The sequence below is a fragment of the Helianthus annuus genome, chromosome 16, assembly GCF_002127325.2.
Source record: "Helianthus annuus cultivar XRQ/B chromosome 16, HanXRQr2.0-SUNRISE, whole genome shotgun sequence".
Taxonomy (NCBI): domain Eukaryota; kingdom Viridiplantae; phylum Streptophyta; class Magnoliopsida; order Asterales; family Asteraceae; genus Helianthus; species Helianthus annuus.
The window spans coordinates 11,287,346-11,304,096 of record NC_035448.2 but is presented as its reverse complement, the minus strand read 5'-3'; the positions used below and the strand labels follow the sequence as shown (position 1 = coordinate 11,304,096).

General features: G+C 35.6%; 2 protein-coding genes across 3 annotated transcripts; both read left to right on the top strand.

Moving 5' to 3' along the window:
• Positions 1–1,376: 1,376 nt before the first annotated feature.
• On the top strand, positions 1,377–4,426 carry LOC110918487 (F-box protein SKIP22). Of its 2 annotated transcripts, XM_035986035.1 has the most exons (3): positions 1,377–1,500; positions 2,736–3,000; positions 3,100–4,390. In XM_035986035.1, the coding sequence occupies exons 2-3, from the start codon at positions 2,750–2,752 to the stop codon at positions 4,259–4,261; spliced, it is 1,413 nt and encodes a 470-aa protein (XP_035841928.1). In that variant the 5' UTR covers positions 1,377–1,500; positions 2,736–2,749; the 3' UTR covers positions 4,262–4,390. The 2 variants fall into 2 exon arrangements, with proteins under 2 accessions (XP_035841928.1, XP_022018484.1); XM_022162792.2 differs by having other exon boundaries at positions 2,736–4,426.
• Positions 4,427–8,108: 3,682 nt separating this feature from the next.
• LOC110915982 (probable glutathione S-transferase) lies at positions 8,109–9,509 on the top strand. The gene is made up of 3 exons (XM_022160731.2): positions 8,109–8,498; positions 8,783–9,124; positions 9,271–9,509. The coding sequence occupies exons 1-2, from the start codon at positions 8,181–8,183 to the stop codon at positions 9,122–9,124; spliced, it is 660 nt and encodes a 219-aa protein (XP_022016423.1). The 5' UTR covers positions 8,109–8,180; the 3' UTR covers positions 9,271–9,509.
• The last annotated feature ends 7,242 nt before the right edge of the window (positions 9,510–16,751 follow it).

The following is a 16,751-nucleotide window of genomic DNA, read 5'->3' as shown; positions in this document are numbered from 1 at the left end:
TCTGTTATAACCTTCAAAACCGATTAACTAAAATCTATAACCAATTGGTTATGGACATCCATTAATCATTTTAATCAACATGTATGGTTATTTGGGTCAAAACCGATTTATGCTCACCCTAATTTTGAATGTAATGTTGGGGAATTTTCGAAAATCGGACGATCAGAGAGGCGTGTAATCATTCTCAGATCAAATTATTTCGGTGGTTCACCCGAATAATTTAATCGGATACAACTCTGATTTCGAGAATTGAACCTGAGTATGTGTTTTTGAGTGAAATTGACGAACCAGAGAATATGACCAAAAACTCAGAAACGAATTTAGGGTTTTCTTGCAGATAACTGCCCCAGGCAGTTATTTTCGAATTTTAGTAAATTGCATAAAAAACTGCCTTGAAATTTTGTCTGAAAATTTATCATAAATTTTCATAAATTTTATTTTCTAAGGCATTTTCTATAAAGCAATTTAACTAAAATAAAATTTTTCCAAGCTGACCTGGCAGCTCGACCCCAGCCAGGGCCCCTTGGACCCTGCTCCCAGGGGCGCTGCCCCCGGACCCCCGCCAAGGGGGCGCTGCCCCCTTGGAACCCCCGTAGAGTACGGGCTCCGCCCGTACACCTCGAATAATAATAACTCAAACAAGCGTGCACTCCCGCAACTCCTAACTTGCTTGATGTGTATTATTATTCGCTTTGATCACCAAGTCAATCCCGATTACACTAAAATATCTAACATGTAAAACACATATCAATATCTCATATCGCAAATTTAAATAGTTGAAATACCGTAACAAACCAAACTGATACTAATCAAATTTCCGAGACATCAAGTATAAGATTTTAGAGGGTTTTGTGACCTGTTATAAAAGATCAAATAAAGAGTTAAATGCCATTTTAGTCCATGTGTTAAGTTCATCCATTTTTTCTGTTAACGAGAAGGGCAATTCTGTCATTTTATATGACCGAATTGCTCTTCTAGTCAACAGAATTACATATAAAATGACCGAATTGCTGTTCTTATTAACAGAAAAAATAGATGAAGTTAACTCAGTAGACCTAAAATGACAACTGTGAAACCTTTGTAACAATGTGTTCCCGAGTTAAGTTAAAAGAGAGAAAAGAAAGGATTCCCTCCTTTTCTTTTCTTTCTCTCCGTTTCTTTCCAATTTGGAAAGATTAATTTTACCAAAAAAATCTCTTATTTTCTCTTCTTTTCTTTCTTTTAATGAAACTCTGGAACACAACTAAAAATTATTTCCTTCCAAATCTTTTCTTTTCTTTCATTTAATTAATGAAACTCGGGAACACAGAGTAAATGACGAAAAATAAAACCTTTGACTAACCTTAACCTGGCAAAAGCCCAAACGAGATGGACTATGTTATAGGGACCGACTATGTTATGAGAATATAATTTTATTAACTTGTGGGTGAAGTTGGATTGCCTTCTCAAGTATTCTCCGACGCTCGTCCGTTCGATATCCTCCATTCGTCGCCGATAACAGTGAGTCTATCATTTTTTTCTTTAATTGAATCATTTTCAGGTTTGTTCTGATGTATTTCATCATTTGAAATGGACAATTAACTGCTGGATTATGCTACATAACCAAAACCAATATTAGCATTTAGAAACATCATCATGATTCAGATATAGAGACATCAGAACCTGTAATTTAGTAGTCGTAATAGACATCCAGGTTTGCTCAGGATCTAGGGTTCTGTTTGGAACTGTATTGATTTGGGAAATTTACCTGTGCTTTTAGTTAATCAGTGCCCTAATTTTGGTTCTGGAGTTTACAACATATCATTTTAGCTTTTTGTGTGTAAATTAATTAATTACACTTCAGTATGATCTTTAATTTTTTACTGTAATATCAATATTTAGAATTTATAAGTTTCACCATATCAGTCAATAGCGGTGCTATTGCGGTTAGCGGACCTCAGGGTGTGTAGCGGTCTAAATAGCGGTGGCCTATAGCGGTTCCGCTATTAGCGGCGCTAAATACCGCTATTTGGAAACCGATATAGCGGTTATAGCAGTAACGCAATAGAATGAGGCAACACAGTAACGCAGGTAGGTGTTTGATTGTGTTAATTCTTAAATTAGGTTAGATTTGCAACATGTTTTTGATTATGGAATGATATTACTATGAATTTGAATTTTTGATATTACTATTAATATTTTTCAAAGATATATTTATATATATATATATATTTTATGCATGGTATAAATTTGCCGCTATATCACATCTATACCACCGCTATAACCTATATATCATATAGCGGACCTTGACCGCTATTCGATTTTGGACCGCTATAACTGCATAGTATTTGACTTCAAACTTTATGGAAAATTGCTTACTTTATGTATTGAAGATTGGTGGCTGCATAAGATTGGAAGATACATAATCGCGCGACGCGTTTCATGTTCGAGTTATATGTGTGCATACTAGAAGAGAATTGAAAACATCAGAATCAAACATGCTATATAAGTTCCTTTTCAGTTTTTCATTGATTATTAAGATCAAGAAGTTTGCTTTTTTTTTTTTTGTTTCCGGTTTTGCTATTTTAGGTATAACCAGATGGTTAGTTATATTCTATTTTCAATGGTATGAATTATGAAACGACGTTGCTGTTATAATCCCATCCGGTTCTTGATTTAATTGAAGAAACTCCATTCACTTTACAGTTTTGAAATATGTTTATTTCTTTTCTTATTTGTGTTTTTACTTTTTGCAGATTACAATAAAATCATGAAGTTGCGACTCAGATCCGTTGAAACCAAAGAAACCCTAAAAATAGAAACCCCTAATCCTTGCAGTCTACAACAACTTCGAGAACTCGTGTCCCAGAAACTTCCCTCTGCTTCAACGTCGTCTACCATACATTTTTCTCTAAATCGAAAAGACCAACTTACAACCGAATCTTCACAAGAATCCATTCAATCAATCGGGATCACATCCGGTGATCTCGTCTACTTCACCACAAACCCTAACGGATTTTCCACAGCACCCGTATCCCGACAATCTCAAAATCCCCAAACCGTAATTCCTGCTTCCAGTAAGCAAGATGAAACGTTAAACACCGTTGCTTCTGAAAAAGTCCGACAATCTCAAAATCCCCAAACCGTAATTCCCGCTTCCAGTAAGCAAGATGAAACGTTAAACACCGTTGCTTCTGAAAAAGTTGATTCTGGTGATAATTCCAACGCAGAAGAGATAGCGGAATATATGGAAATAGAAGACGGCGAGAGTAGCGCTATTAACGAGGTCGGAAAGTCGTTTTCCGTACCTGGTTTTCTCAGGAAAGTTTTTACAGAGGAATTACGTGATTCCGATGGTCTTAATCGCAAGCTTTTGCGGGTTGCAGTTCATGCCGTTTTGTTAGAATCCGGCTTTGTGGAGATCGATCCTGTGTCAAATATGTTAAAAGATGGTAATAACTTCGGTGTCAAAGATAACTGGTATCTCGCTTCAGTTCACTACACTCTTCCCGAGATAATTGTTCCTGGCGGTAACGTCGAAACGGTCAAGATCAAGTTTCAAAACCTAGGAAAGTACTGCAAGGTTTATGGGTCTTTGGTCAATGGAACGATGGTGCACTCGGTGCTCATAGACGAAGACAAACTGGTACCGTTTTTGAACGTCGTATGGGCAAACTGTGGGGCGGTGGTTGCAACCATGGCGGAGAACAATGAGATCGCTAACGTCGAACCGGAGAAACACGTTTTTGAGTTCTGGAGAAAAATAAAAGACGGGATTTCGTTACCACTACTAATCGACTTATGTGAGAAAGCGGGTCTCCAAGTTCCACCTTGCTTTATGCAACTACCGACCGAACTTAAACTCAAGATTCTTGAATCGCTTTCTGGCGTGGAGATAGCAAAAGTGAGCTGTGTTTGCTCGGAACTGAGGTATCTGGCATCGAGTGACGATTTGTGGAAACAGAAGTACATCGAGCAGTTTGGGAATGTTGCGGGTTTAAACAGTGGAACGGGTTTTAAAACTAGATTTGCTAACAGTTGGGAGGCTAATAAAAGAAGGAAGATTGCTGGGAGATCAGCTGCGAGTATTATGGGAAGAAGACGACATCCTTTTGCTCCGTCGGGTATGGGCTTCCCGAGAATAATAGGCGGTGATTACGATCTTTTTCCTAATCTTGGACCTCGTGGGCTCGTTGGTCTGCCACAGGGTCGTGGTACACGACTCAGGAACGTTATACCGGACTGTAATCTGGGTGGTTTTGCGGGCTCTAATGGTCTTTAGTTAACGTTGAACGGTTATGGGATGTTTTATGTTTTATGTTTAATAAGTTGTGTATGGCTGTTTGCTTGAACTAGCAACGTTATGGAATGTTTAATATGTTTATACAAGTGGTACTTTCTGTTAAAAGTAGTTTTGAATAATCATATAGCAACCACAATTATAATATGACAACTTATGTGATCGTGTGAATTTCATCTTGCTATTTTCATCATCTCAAAATTAGAATTATAACTAGAGGAATAACCCGCGCTACGCAACAGGTTTTCTATCGGTATCAATTCAATTAGTGTGGTACCGACATTTTATGTACCAACGGAAAGAGGAATTCAATTGGTATTGTTAATTTGTTATGCCTTATTATGGTACCGATACTCACTCTAGTAACCAAAAAAAGAAACCAAAAAATAAAGTTCTAATATGTTCAAAAGAATATTGCGGCGCAGGTACATTGCAAATATCGAATGTATTAGTCTAATCGTTACGTAATGCATTAAAAATATGAAAAAAATACGACCCACGCGCGTTGCAGCGCGAGTACGTCGTAAATATCGAATGTATTAGTCCAATCGTTACGTAATGCGTAAAAAATATGGAAAACGCATTTAGACGTATTTGATGATTTCAATGTAACATGTAGGTGTAAGCTCGAAACTTTAGAGACTTGAGGGAGTAAAAAAGGTTTTACAAAGTTTTTAAAGACAACGGCAAATTAGCGAACGAAAGTTACTGAACGAAAATTAAGTTAGTAAAAAACTTAATAGGTTGAAAATGTATATTATATGTATGGGTAAAGCTAGAATGTTGAAAATTAGAGGGGTTAGTTTGTATAACATATAAAATGGAGTAAGGGCTAAATTAATGGGGGGAATAGAAAAATAATAAGTATATTAACAAAGAAGGACTAGACGCATTTAGACGTATTTGATGATTTCAATATAACCTGTAGGTGTAAGCTCGAAACTTTAGAGACTTGAGGGAGTAAAAAAGGTTTTACAAAGTTTTTAAAGACAACGACAAATTAGCGAACGAAAGTTACTGAATGAAAATTGAGTTAGTAAAAAACTTAATAGGTTGAAAACGTATATTAGATGTGATACATGGGTAAAGCTAGAATGTTGAAAATTAGAGGGGTTAGTTTGTATAACATGTAAAATGGAGTAAGGGCTAAAATTACTAATTACGAAAATAAAGGAGGCAGCAAATATGAAAAGAAGTTGTTGCACTCCCCTTTTCTTTTTCGCCTGTCTTTCTCTGGGGGGGGGGGGGGGAATAGAAAAATAATAAGTAGATTAACAAAGAAGAAGGACTGGACACATTTAGACGTATTTGATGATTTCAATGTAACCTGTAGGTGCAAGCACGAAACTTTAGAGACTTGAGGGAGTAAAAAAGGTTTTACAAAGTTTTTAAAGACAACGACAGCTTAGCGAACGAAAGTTACTGAACGAAAATTAAGTTAGTAAAAAAACCTAATAGGTTGAAAACGTATATTATATGTGATACATGGGTAAAGCTAGAATGTTGAAAATTAGAGGGGTTAGTTTGTATAACATGTAAAATGGAGTAAGGGCTAAAATTACTAATTCCGAAAATAAAGGGGGCAGCAAATATGAAAAGAAGTTGTTGCACTCCCCTTTTCTTTTTCGCCTGTCTTTCTTTGTGGGGGGGGGGGGGATAGAAAAATAATAAGTATATTAACAAAGAAGAAGGACTGGACGCATTTAGACATATTTGATGATTTCAATGTAACGTGTAGGTGTAAGCTCGAAACTTTAGAGACTTGAGGGAGTAAAAAAGGTTTTACAAAGTTTTTAAAGACAACGACAAATTAGCGAACGAAAGTTACTGAACGAAAATTAAGTTAGTAAAAAACTTAATAGGTTGAAAACGTATATTATATGTGATACATGGGTAAAGCTAGAATGTTGAAAATTAGAGGGGTTAGTTTGTATAACATGTAAAATGGAGTAAGGGCTAAAATTACTAATTACAAAAATAAAGGGAGTAGCAAGGGGGGGGGGGGGGGATAGAAAAATAATAAATATATTAACAAAGAAGAAGGACTGGAGCAATAAAAGCTGAAACCTAAAGGGGCCAAAAAGAAATAGCATAAGGGACTGATAGGCAAAAAAAAAATATTAAAATAATATTATACCTACTGTTCATGCGTCTTTGCAAATGTTATATAGATTATGTTATATAGATAATGTTATATAGATAATAATAACCATTGAGTTTTAATATGTACTACAATAATATACATACTCGATTAAGTATATCACAAAATCTGATTATTATTTATATGTGATTAAGAGTGTAATTTGATATGTATACCACATTTAAAGGTTGATTACCATGCTAATGAACTTCTATTGTGTTTCGTTGAAGTTAAGAAACGTATTTTGTGTTGTTAAACTTGATTTTGGCTTGTAATGTATTAGTTTGAGCTTATTTTGGATATGTTCTTTTGAATTATTGAATAATATTTTAGATTACTGAATTTTGAGAGCCATGTATTAATTTTTCTATTCAAAATCGAGCCAACCCAAGCTGAGCCGAGCTAGCTCGGTTTAAAACCAAGCTGAACCTAAGCTTAGATTTGCACCTCGGTTTCAAATCCGAGCCAAGCCGAGCCAACTCGGTTTATAATCGAGCCGAGCCCGAGTTTTGCCCTAGCTCTGCTCGGTTCGGCTCGTGAACAACTTTAAACATAGTTGGTTCAAAGTTGGCCAGAGACCAACCATGTTACGATTATGCATCACTTGAGACCAATGGTGTAGTTCTAATAAACATGTATCAAAGTCATAATATAGACATACCACATATGTTTTCCGTGTTACTTTCATGCATGACTTTGAATCAACCATGTTACGTTTATGCATAACTTGAGACCAATTGTGTAGTTTTCAACAAATATGTATTAAAGTCATAATATAGACATACCATAGATACTAACCATGTAATTAATCCTTGAGAAATATATAACTTATCTATCATTATTATGTATAACACAAGCTTATTCATTGATAAGAATATAACAATTCCTAAATAAGAATATATTCAAGCCTTATCTCTTATATATTTCCCCCTTGCATAAATATTTAATATTATCTCTTTATTATTTAGATACCTAATATATTATAAACATAATTAAGTTACTTTTTTTAACGACCAACAAAATTAATCCCGAGCACTTTCAGGGCACTCACTGGACCAAACGAAGTACTCCGAGAGTAACTCGAGTCCACCAATGTCTCACTCTGCACAAAGTGAGAATTGAACCTGCACTTCCCAAGAGAGATGCACGCCTTCCACCACTTGATCTAGAGATGAGTGGCAACATAATTTTTTTTTGAAAGGTGTGAATTATTCGCGAATGTCGGGAGGTCTAGCATACATTGTCCTAACCGGGTCCGCGCTAGAGAGCCACCTCGCACAACAGATCCTCAATTTAAACCCCTCAATGAGAAACCCCTATCACCCAGACTCGAAATTGAGACCTGAAGGGGAAAACTCACCCGGACACATCATAGGTGGAACTTAAATACCCGTGGCCCACATAGTTAACTTACTAAATAAATTTACAAATTGTAGCATAAACATAACTGATATAATTAATGCATTGTATTTCACCATAATAGAATTGAACATAATCAATACCTTTCTAATCCTTCTAATTATATTATAAACATAACTAATACAAAGATGTTTCTACGAAAAGTACATATACCAAGTCAAAAGTGTTATAACATGATGAACCTTAATTTTAGTTCTATTGTTAGCTTTCAAACATCCCATACGATTTTGTAGGGTCAGGTTTTGTTATAAGTGACATCAATCAAGATTTCAAATGCTAGTATAAAGCAAAAAAAAAAAAAACCCTAATCGTTCTTGAACTCAAGAACAACATTTCGATCAAATGGTGGGATCTGAGGTCATTTTGTTGGATTTTTGGCCAAGCATGTTCGGAATGAGGGTAAGAATCGCTTTGGCTGAAAAGGGTATCGAGTATGATTACAAAGAACAAGACTTGCCCGATAAAAGCACGTTGCTTCTTGAGATGAACCCGGTTCACAAGAAAATCCCGGTTCTTATACACAAGGGAAAACCTATAAATGAGTCGTGTATTATTGTTCAGTATATTGACGAGACGTGGAAGGATAAGTCCCCATTGATGCCTTCCGATCCTTACACTAGAGCTCAAGCTAGGTTTTGGGCTGACTATGTCGACAAAAAGGTACATATACCTAATCTTTCTTCTATTGTCACGCTTCGGAGATGTAAAAAGTGTCACTAGACACTAGTGCAAATAATAATTAAATAACTTTAATTATTATTTTACTCGTTTAGTCCTTCGACTTTAGATCTCCTCCAGATCACCCCTTGAGATCGCTCGTACCTCCCTAGTTGATGTTGTAATTTTATCAATAACTCGAACAAACACGTTTTAATATGAATGAATTGAAATTACTACAAGTATAAAACTTCATCGATCGTTTGTTTAAATTGGAAAACATATAGGTTTATGATGCATTAAAGAAAAGTGGGACATTAAAGGGTGAACAGCAGGAAAAGGCAAAGAAGGAATTCATAGAGATTTTGAAGGTGTTGGAAGGGCAGATTGGGGAAAAACCATATTTTATGGGAGAGTCCTTTGGGTATGCAGATATTGCACTTGTGACCTTTTACTGTTGGTTTTATACATTTGAGACCCTTGGGAATTATAGTATTGAAAAAGAGTGCCCAAAGTTGATTGCATGGGCCAAAAGGTGCATGCAAAGGGAAAGTGTCTCCAAAACTCTTCCTGATTCGAAGAAGATTTATGAGTTCTTTATGGAGATGAGAAGCAAGCTTGGTTTGTAGGTATGGGGCTACATATGCCATTTTACCTTTCACTTTTTATATTTCTAATAAATAAATAAATAAATAAATAAATAAATAAATAAATAAATTATAATTAAGACAATTAAAATGTTATTTGAGACGGGAACTTTCTTATTTGTGAATAGGTCATGACCACATTCAGAAAGTTGAGGATTTTAGCCCGTTTAGAGGAAGAGGTGTTTTTCTTAAGCATGGGCGGTTAGTGAGAATAAGATATTGATATCATGGTTTTGTAAACCTTTCGTGTTTGTTTAATTGTGTTTTTCGATCATGGTGCTAATCAAGCTCGTTTTGTTAAACATAGTTTTGATGGATGTTTTAACTACCCGAGTTTAAATTTTGTATCTAAATGTTTCTAACGTCATCCAGTTAAGTACAAGCACATCCAATGATCTAAGCTCGAGCTTGAGCTCGATAGGCTTGTTTGCAGCTATAACATGCATCATTATGATAAGTTGTTTTATGTTAAACAAATTTGGAAATGTTAAACATGTTGATTTTCTTTCTGGTTAGTCATGTTGAAGTATATGTCCATCAACATATAAAACTTAGAACAAAAGCTAGATAAAAAAGACCATTAGATGATTTAATCCTTCATTGTGTGTCATTCAATTAAAACTTATAAACAGTTAATTAATTGATAGAATGTAAACCGTATCCTTCTCTATTGATTTACAATGACATATTGATATTTATAATTACATTCGGTTCCTCTATTTTAGGATAGAGATAAATAGAAGAATAATTACATTAAATGCTATACAATCATACTAAAGATATATACGCTATTATACCCCCGCAGTCGAAGCGGGAGGAGACCGGATGCTGAGACTGTCTCTGAAATCTTCAAATAATATCCGAGGCAGTCCCTTAGTAAAAATATCTGCAACTTGGTACCATGAAGGGACATGTAGAACTCGGACCTGGCCACGTTGAACTTGTTCGCGAACAAAATGAATATCTAGTTCAATATGTTTTGTTCGTTGATGTTGGACGGGATTACCTGACAAGTAGATGGCACTTACATTATCACAATATACCAACGTGGCTCGAGATAACAGATGATGTAGCTCAAGCAGAAGATTACGTAACCAGCAGATCTCTGCAACAACGCTTGCAACTCCCTGGTATTCAGCTTCGGCATTGGAACGGGAAACGGTGCTCTGGCGTTTCGAAGACCATGAAATTAGATTGTCACCAAAATAAATACAATACCCACTCGTGGACCTCCTCGTGTCAGGGCACCCGGCCCAATCTGCATCTGTATAGGAAACCAGTGTCTGTGTGGAACTTGCATGAAGAGTCAAGCCGAAGGATAAAGTTCCTTTGATGTAGCGAATAATTCTTTTGAGAGCATTCCAATGGTCAAGGCGCGGGGAGTGCATATGCATGCATACCTGTTGAACTGCATAGGATATGTCTGGCCGTGTAAAAGTCAAGTACTGTAGGGCACCGGCTAGACTCCGGAATAAGGTAGGATCATGAAACGGTTCACTTGTATGGGTACTAAGTTTGCTGGTAGTATCAACCGGTGTAGCAACAGAGTTACAGGACTGCATGCCTGCGCGGGAAATAATGTCAGTCGCAGAGGATTGCTGTGAGAGGAACATGGTGTCCTTGGTGCGGGACACAGAAATGCCTAAAAAATAGCTCAGAGGGCCAAGGTCCTTCGTGGCGAATTCACTGCTGAGGCGTGCCATGAGAGATTGACGAAAAGCGTCAGTTGAGGCGACGAGAAGTATGTCGTCTACATATAAAAGAAGAAAAGCCGTATTAGAACCCCGATGAAGAGTAAAAAGGGAGGTGTCACACTTGCTATGAATGAACCCAATAGAGAGAACAAAATCCGTGAACCACTGGTACAAGCCCGTGGGGCCTGCTTTAGCCCGTATAATGATTTCTTAAGAAAACAAACATGGTCTGGGAACTGCTTATTTCTGAATCCCATTGGCTGGTACATGTAAACTGTTTCATGAAGATTCCCATGAAGAAAGGCATTAGTGACGTCTAACTGATGTACGGACCAATGCTTGGACAGAGCTATGGAAAGAACAGTCCGAATAGTAGCTGGTTTCACAACCGGACTAAAAGTCTCACCACAATCGACACCTACCTGTTGCAATCGACCGTCACATACCAATCTTGCCTTGTACCGTTCCAAAGTGCCATCCGACCTGTACTTATGTTTAAACAACCACATGCTCCTGATAACATTCATATTAGGGTGGTGAGGTACAAGTTCCCACGTTTCGTTTCTAATTAATGCATTATATTCAATAGTTATAACAGAGTACCACTCCGGTATAGTTAGGGCATCAACCGGGATTTTAGGAATGGGTACAATGGAGGTTGTGGTCGTGGTATTTAAGTTGAAGGGTTGCTTAGGTTTAAAAACGCCGCTCATAGAACGGGTGTGGGGTCGGGTTTGAGGTTGGGCCGTAGTAGGTGGAGGTGGGTGGGCCGAGGAAGGTTCAGCATTTGGTGGAGGGTTTTGGCCGAGTGGATTTGTGGGCTGTTGGTTGGTGGCAGGCGGTGAGGTGGGGGGCGGGTTATTGGGCTGAAGGTTTAGGCCAGGAGGGTTATGGGTGGACAGTTGTGGCGATGTGGGGTTAAGGCCGGTTGGGTGTGAGGTGATTGAGTGGTTGTTGGGTTTGAAATATGTAGGCATAGGTGTTGGGGGAACGGGTCAGACAAAAAATCATAGGTGGGTTGCGGGCCAATAGTTTGGGAAAACGGGAATGTGGTCTTGTCAAAAGCGACATGTCGTGTGACAGCTGTCAAAAATCCAGGTATCCGTACAATTAATTAATCTTGATTAATGCTTAATGACTGTGCTGAAATTACAATTAACAGCATTCTGATTACTGCCATACACAAACATGTGCATCATACATTGTCAAATGTCATACCAATATTGCATGAAAGCTATATTGCCTCAAATGATGCAAAGTACAGTTAACACAGTTATCAGATAAATCAGAAAAATGCTGATAGAACTCAGCACATAGACAGACAGTGTTTTGAGACCCAGTATGGGCCAGAAACTAAGTACTACACTAGCATAGAGTGTAGGAAAGTAAGGATCACAAAACTGCTTTTCTAGGTGATAGTTTAAGTGCCGGAAAGTGCCTAAAACTCACATAAAGTGCTGAATTCAACAAAATTCAGCAAAAATCAGCATTATAACACACTAACATTATGCAGAAGTATGGTTAAATGGTCCTGAATGCTTTCCTAAGTGTCGGGAATCAAAAGTGTCACAAAAGGGTACATAAAAAACACTAAACTGCAAGTTTAGCACCTTAACAAACCAGTATCCAACCGAACAACCGGACACTACCCGAAACATCAAATTTACATTAGAAGCATTGTTTCAACATTACCAAGCTAGTTATGATCCCCGAACATCATAACACCTCCTAAAATATCTAGTAACTAACTTAACTAACTAGATACTTACATTTCAACCTTAAACAAACTAAATGGTTAAAACCTAAGCTAGCCCCCCCCCCCCACCTAGTGGACGGCCCATACATGGCCCCCACACTTTGATTTTATTTCAATTAAATATAAGATCTTGTTTATGCTTTTACTGACATATTACACATAAGATAACACACGAACTTGGTTATAAGAAGAACATGAAGGGTCCTAATCTCATTTCCCACAACACAAATGATCTTCTTCTTCCCCCTTGGGAGCTCTCGGCCGTAACTCACCCCACCCACACTCACCATCATTCAACCTTCTTCATCCATTCTAAGCACATACAAGGGTGTTCAAGTTCATACAAAGGAGCTTGGTGGCTTTGGATCTTGAAGGACCTCTCTTGTTAGCTTTTATCCACTTTATTTCTACACTTGAATCATCCCTAGCCTTGAGCTAGTGGTAAGATCGTTGTACACTCCATTTTACTTCTATTTTGGTAGGTTAAAAGATGTTACAAGTAACTAATCTTGAAGAACACTAAAGATCATGAGAAGTAAATATGAACATAAGCTTAAAATGTGAAGTAATCTTAATGAATACGAGTTGTTATGCTTGTTGATTATTGATTGTTTGTAGAAATGATGTTGATCATCATATAATCTTGCTAGATCATGATTGAAAACATAATCTAGCAAGATGTGAGAATAGAAATTGTTGTAGGATGATGGATCATCCACACATAAAGCATGAACTTGAAAGAAACACAATGTTTTCTTGTAAAGTAATGATCAAAGTATATTGTTAATCTTGTAGATCTAAATATTTCATGGATTATTCTAAAGAAACCAAGTTAAAATATAAGTTTTGTTAAAACTTGGTTCTTACATGAACAAACACTATTTTTGGTGGTTAAACAAGTGTAGAAACACTTGTATAACAAGAAAATTTCATAAAGAAACATTTTTATAAAACATGATTACAAGTTGTAAACATCTAAATCCTTCAAGAATGAAGTTTTTAAATAAACAACCACACTTTAAAGGGGAACTAAACTTACTAAACACACTACCAAGTTACTACAAATTTTCATAAACTTTCAAGTTCATGAAGTGGTAGATTAAGCATAGTTTTGGCAAAATTGGTAAGTGTAAGTTGTTTAGAGTTGATTGTAAATTGATTATGATTGATTTTACAAAAGAAAATGATATGCTTGAAAGCATGGAAACCTCCATTTTTAGGGGAAACTATGGCAAAATTTTCTAAAAATATAAACACTTAGAAAAATATTTTCAAACAAATATTTACAAAGTGTATTTTAAACCATAAATTGTTACATAAACTTTGCCATAAATTTTGATTACAAAAATACAAATATTGGAGGTTGGTTTTTATAAATAAAAAGTAACTAAACATGTATTTAGAACATATATAATTAGAAGACACATGTGTGTGATTATTTGTATACCTTGTGTAATAGTTATAGGACTTGAAATAATATAACTCACAAAAACACCAAGAATTATAATCCAAAATATTACCAAAATCCCAAGGAATAAGCTTACAAGTTACACACAAAATATTGGCGAAACCGAACAAGAAATGTAACTCACAAAATATTCCGGAAAATATGTTTACAAAGTATATTTTGGTAAATAATATTTTGGATACAAAGGAATGAAAATATGATTTTTACAATTATTACAAGAGTATATCATATCTTAACAAGGGAAAAATATAGCATTTTTGACAAGTATAAATATACATATTTTCCTTGGAGTTACTAGAAGATATATTATTTTTAGGAAAAATATATATTTTCTTAAGTAAACTTGAAATACATTATTTTTGGATAAAAATAAGTTTATAAATATTTTCTAAGTTAGACTTGAAAATATATTATATTGGAACTACAAATATTTTTGCCAAAAGAAAAATTATAAATAATTTTTCTAAGTAATATTTCTTAAATATATATATATTTTTGGAAATATATATATATATATATATATATATATATTGGTGGACTTTTATTAGAAATAATATTCCGGAAAGTTTAATATAAATTTAAGTATATGAATACTTAATGAATACAATAAAATACGTATTCTCACACGTATAAATACACACCGGAATACCAAAACATGGCAAAAATATACAAATACAAGAATACGCATACAAATACACCAATCCTTGGGAAGGAAATACAAGTATAAATACTTGGGAAGTATTATTACAAAAATATTGTTTAACAATTATTCCAAAAATTTATAAATATAATTTAAGTTAAAATATTAATTATTTTAACAAATAATTATGTGACTTGGAATAATGTCGGAGACACAAAAGAAACGTAACTCAAAACATTAATACTAAGTCAAGGCACGACCCGTTCGTCTAATAGACAATAGTACGTTGTAGGTAGTCGTGTTCACCGAAGAAGTTCGAGTTACGATTATTGAAGACGCAAGACTGTGAGTTTCGTGTTCCCCCTTTTCTTTTAACTGTTTTCAGTTTTATAACTTCGGGGGTGAAGTACATGTTACAACTATTTACAAACGTTATTATTTGGTATGGTTAGCTAAGGAAGGGTACTTTTAGATCATGTGAGTGGTGGGTATAACGCTTAAGGCCATCAATCCTCGTTGTAGGACCGAGTGTAACATTCCCAAAATTTTTATAAAATATATAAAAACTTATGTTATTAAAAAGATGCATCATGGGTAAGTTGACCAATGGAAATATGAGGTATTTTGGGCAAGCGTAAGAACCATTTAATAATTAAATTATAAAAATACATTATATTTGAACCTACTCCGTTTTTAATGAAACTTGGTTCAAAATGTAGATAAGATTATTCTTATTCTAATGACATATTTATTATTTTATAAAGGGGAATTGGCCTGTAATAATCCCACCTAGACCTTATTGGCCATTAATAATCCCACCTCAGAATATTCCTCCCACCAGTCCCACCTTTCACCTATTTTTCCTACAATGGTCCCCTGTTAAAAAAACTTAACGGAGTTAAGCTTTTTTTCCAAATTACAAACAGATTTTTTAGGGCTTTTGATCAGAACGATGATACGAGTCCAATGATGTAAAACTTACTTCGAAATGGTGCTCCAAGTGACTTGATTTTGGTTAATTGAAAATTTAAACACCCAAATTGAAGCGCCGTTTTCATCGTTTGGAGCACCGTTTCGAGGCAAGTTTTACATCAATGGACTCGTATAGTCGTTCTAATCAAAAGCCCTAAAAATCTGTTTGTAATTTGGAAAAAAGCTTAACCCCGTTAAGTTTTTTTAACAGGGGACCATTGTAGGAAAAATAGCTGAAAGGTGGGACTGGTGGGGAGAATATTCTGAGGTGGGATTATTAATGACCAATAAGGTCTAGGTGGGATTATTACAGGCCAATTTCCCTTTTATAAAACGTCATATTTTAGAAGTTATACGCGCCAAATGAGTGAAGCAGTTGAATTAATTATAATAATAAAATAATAAAATAATCTATGAATTATAAACTAAAACTACTTTTAAGCCTAGTGCAAATCCTACGAAAATTGAATGCATGAAAAGGAAAATGAAAACTAAATGCATGAGAATCAAAATTTTAAAGTCATGTATACGTGTAACCTAACCTGAAGAATTGACATAAATGCAGAGATGTACGTGGCCTTGCTTGGAGTACACTCAAATCTCAAACATGCAATATAAATAGGAATCAACACTTCACCATTTAAACTGCCACATTCCTTGCTTTCGTTCCCTCATTCTACTATTATAATTGCCCCCATTTTCTTTAGTTATTTACCCCTAAATCCTACAAAGCCCTGCCCCGTTTTAAGTGTTTTAACCCTTGATCACTGATACCCTGTCCGACTGACGTAGGGCCCCGTAACGTATGTCAAGGCTCTGCCTAAATTCGTTGGGGTTCTGTCTCGTGACGTAGGGATAAAGTAGAATTGGGTTACTATACTTAATGTGAATGCACTATATATTTTATTAAATAATCCAGGAATTGTACCAAGATATATCAACCCTCCAAAAATATTTCTGACACCCCTAATATATTTAGAATACCCCTATATGTCCTAAAATACACCCCGAATACGAAAACCGGTCCCGAATACCTTTATATAAGTAAAAATAAAATAAAAACCAAAATTCTGTGGCGC

What these genes read in the sequence shown, in the direction of transcription:
- LOC110915982 (XM_022160731.2), top strand. Translation starts at nt 8,181, where the DNA reads ATGGTGGGATCTGAGGTCATTTTGTTGGATTTTTGGCCAAGCATGTTC. An exon ending in CTGACTATGTCGACAAAAAG is followed by an intron (nt 8,499 to 8,782) that starts GTACATATACCT and finishes GAAAACATATAG; the next exon opens with GTTTATGATGCATTAAAGAA.
- LOC110918487 (XM_022162792.2), top strand. Translation starts at nt 2,750, where the DNA reads ATGAAGTTGCGACTCAGATCCGTTGAAACCAAAGAAACCCTAAAAATA.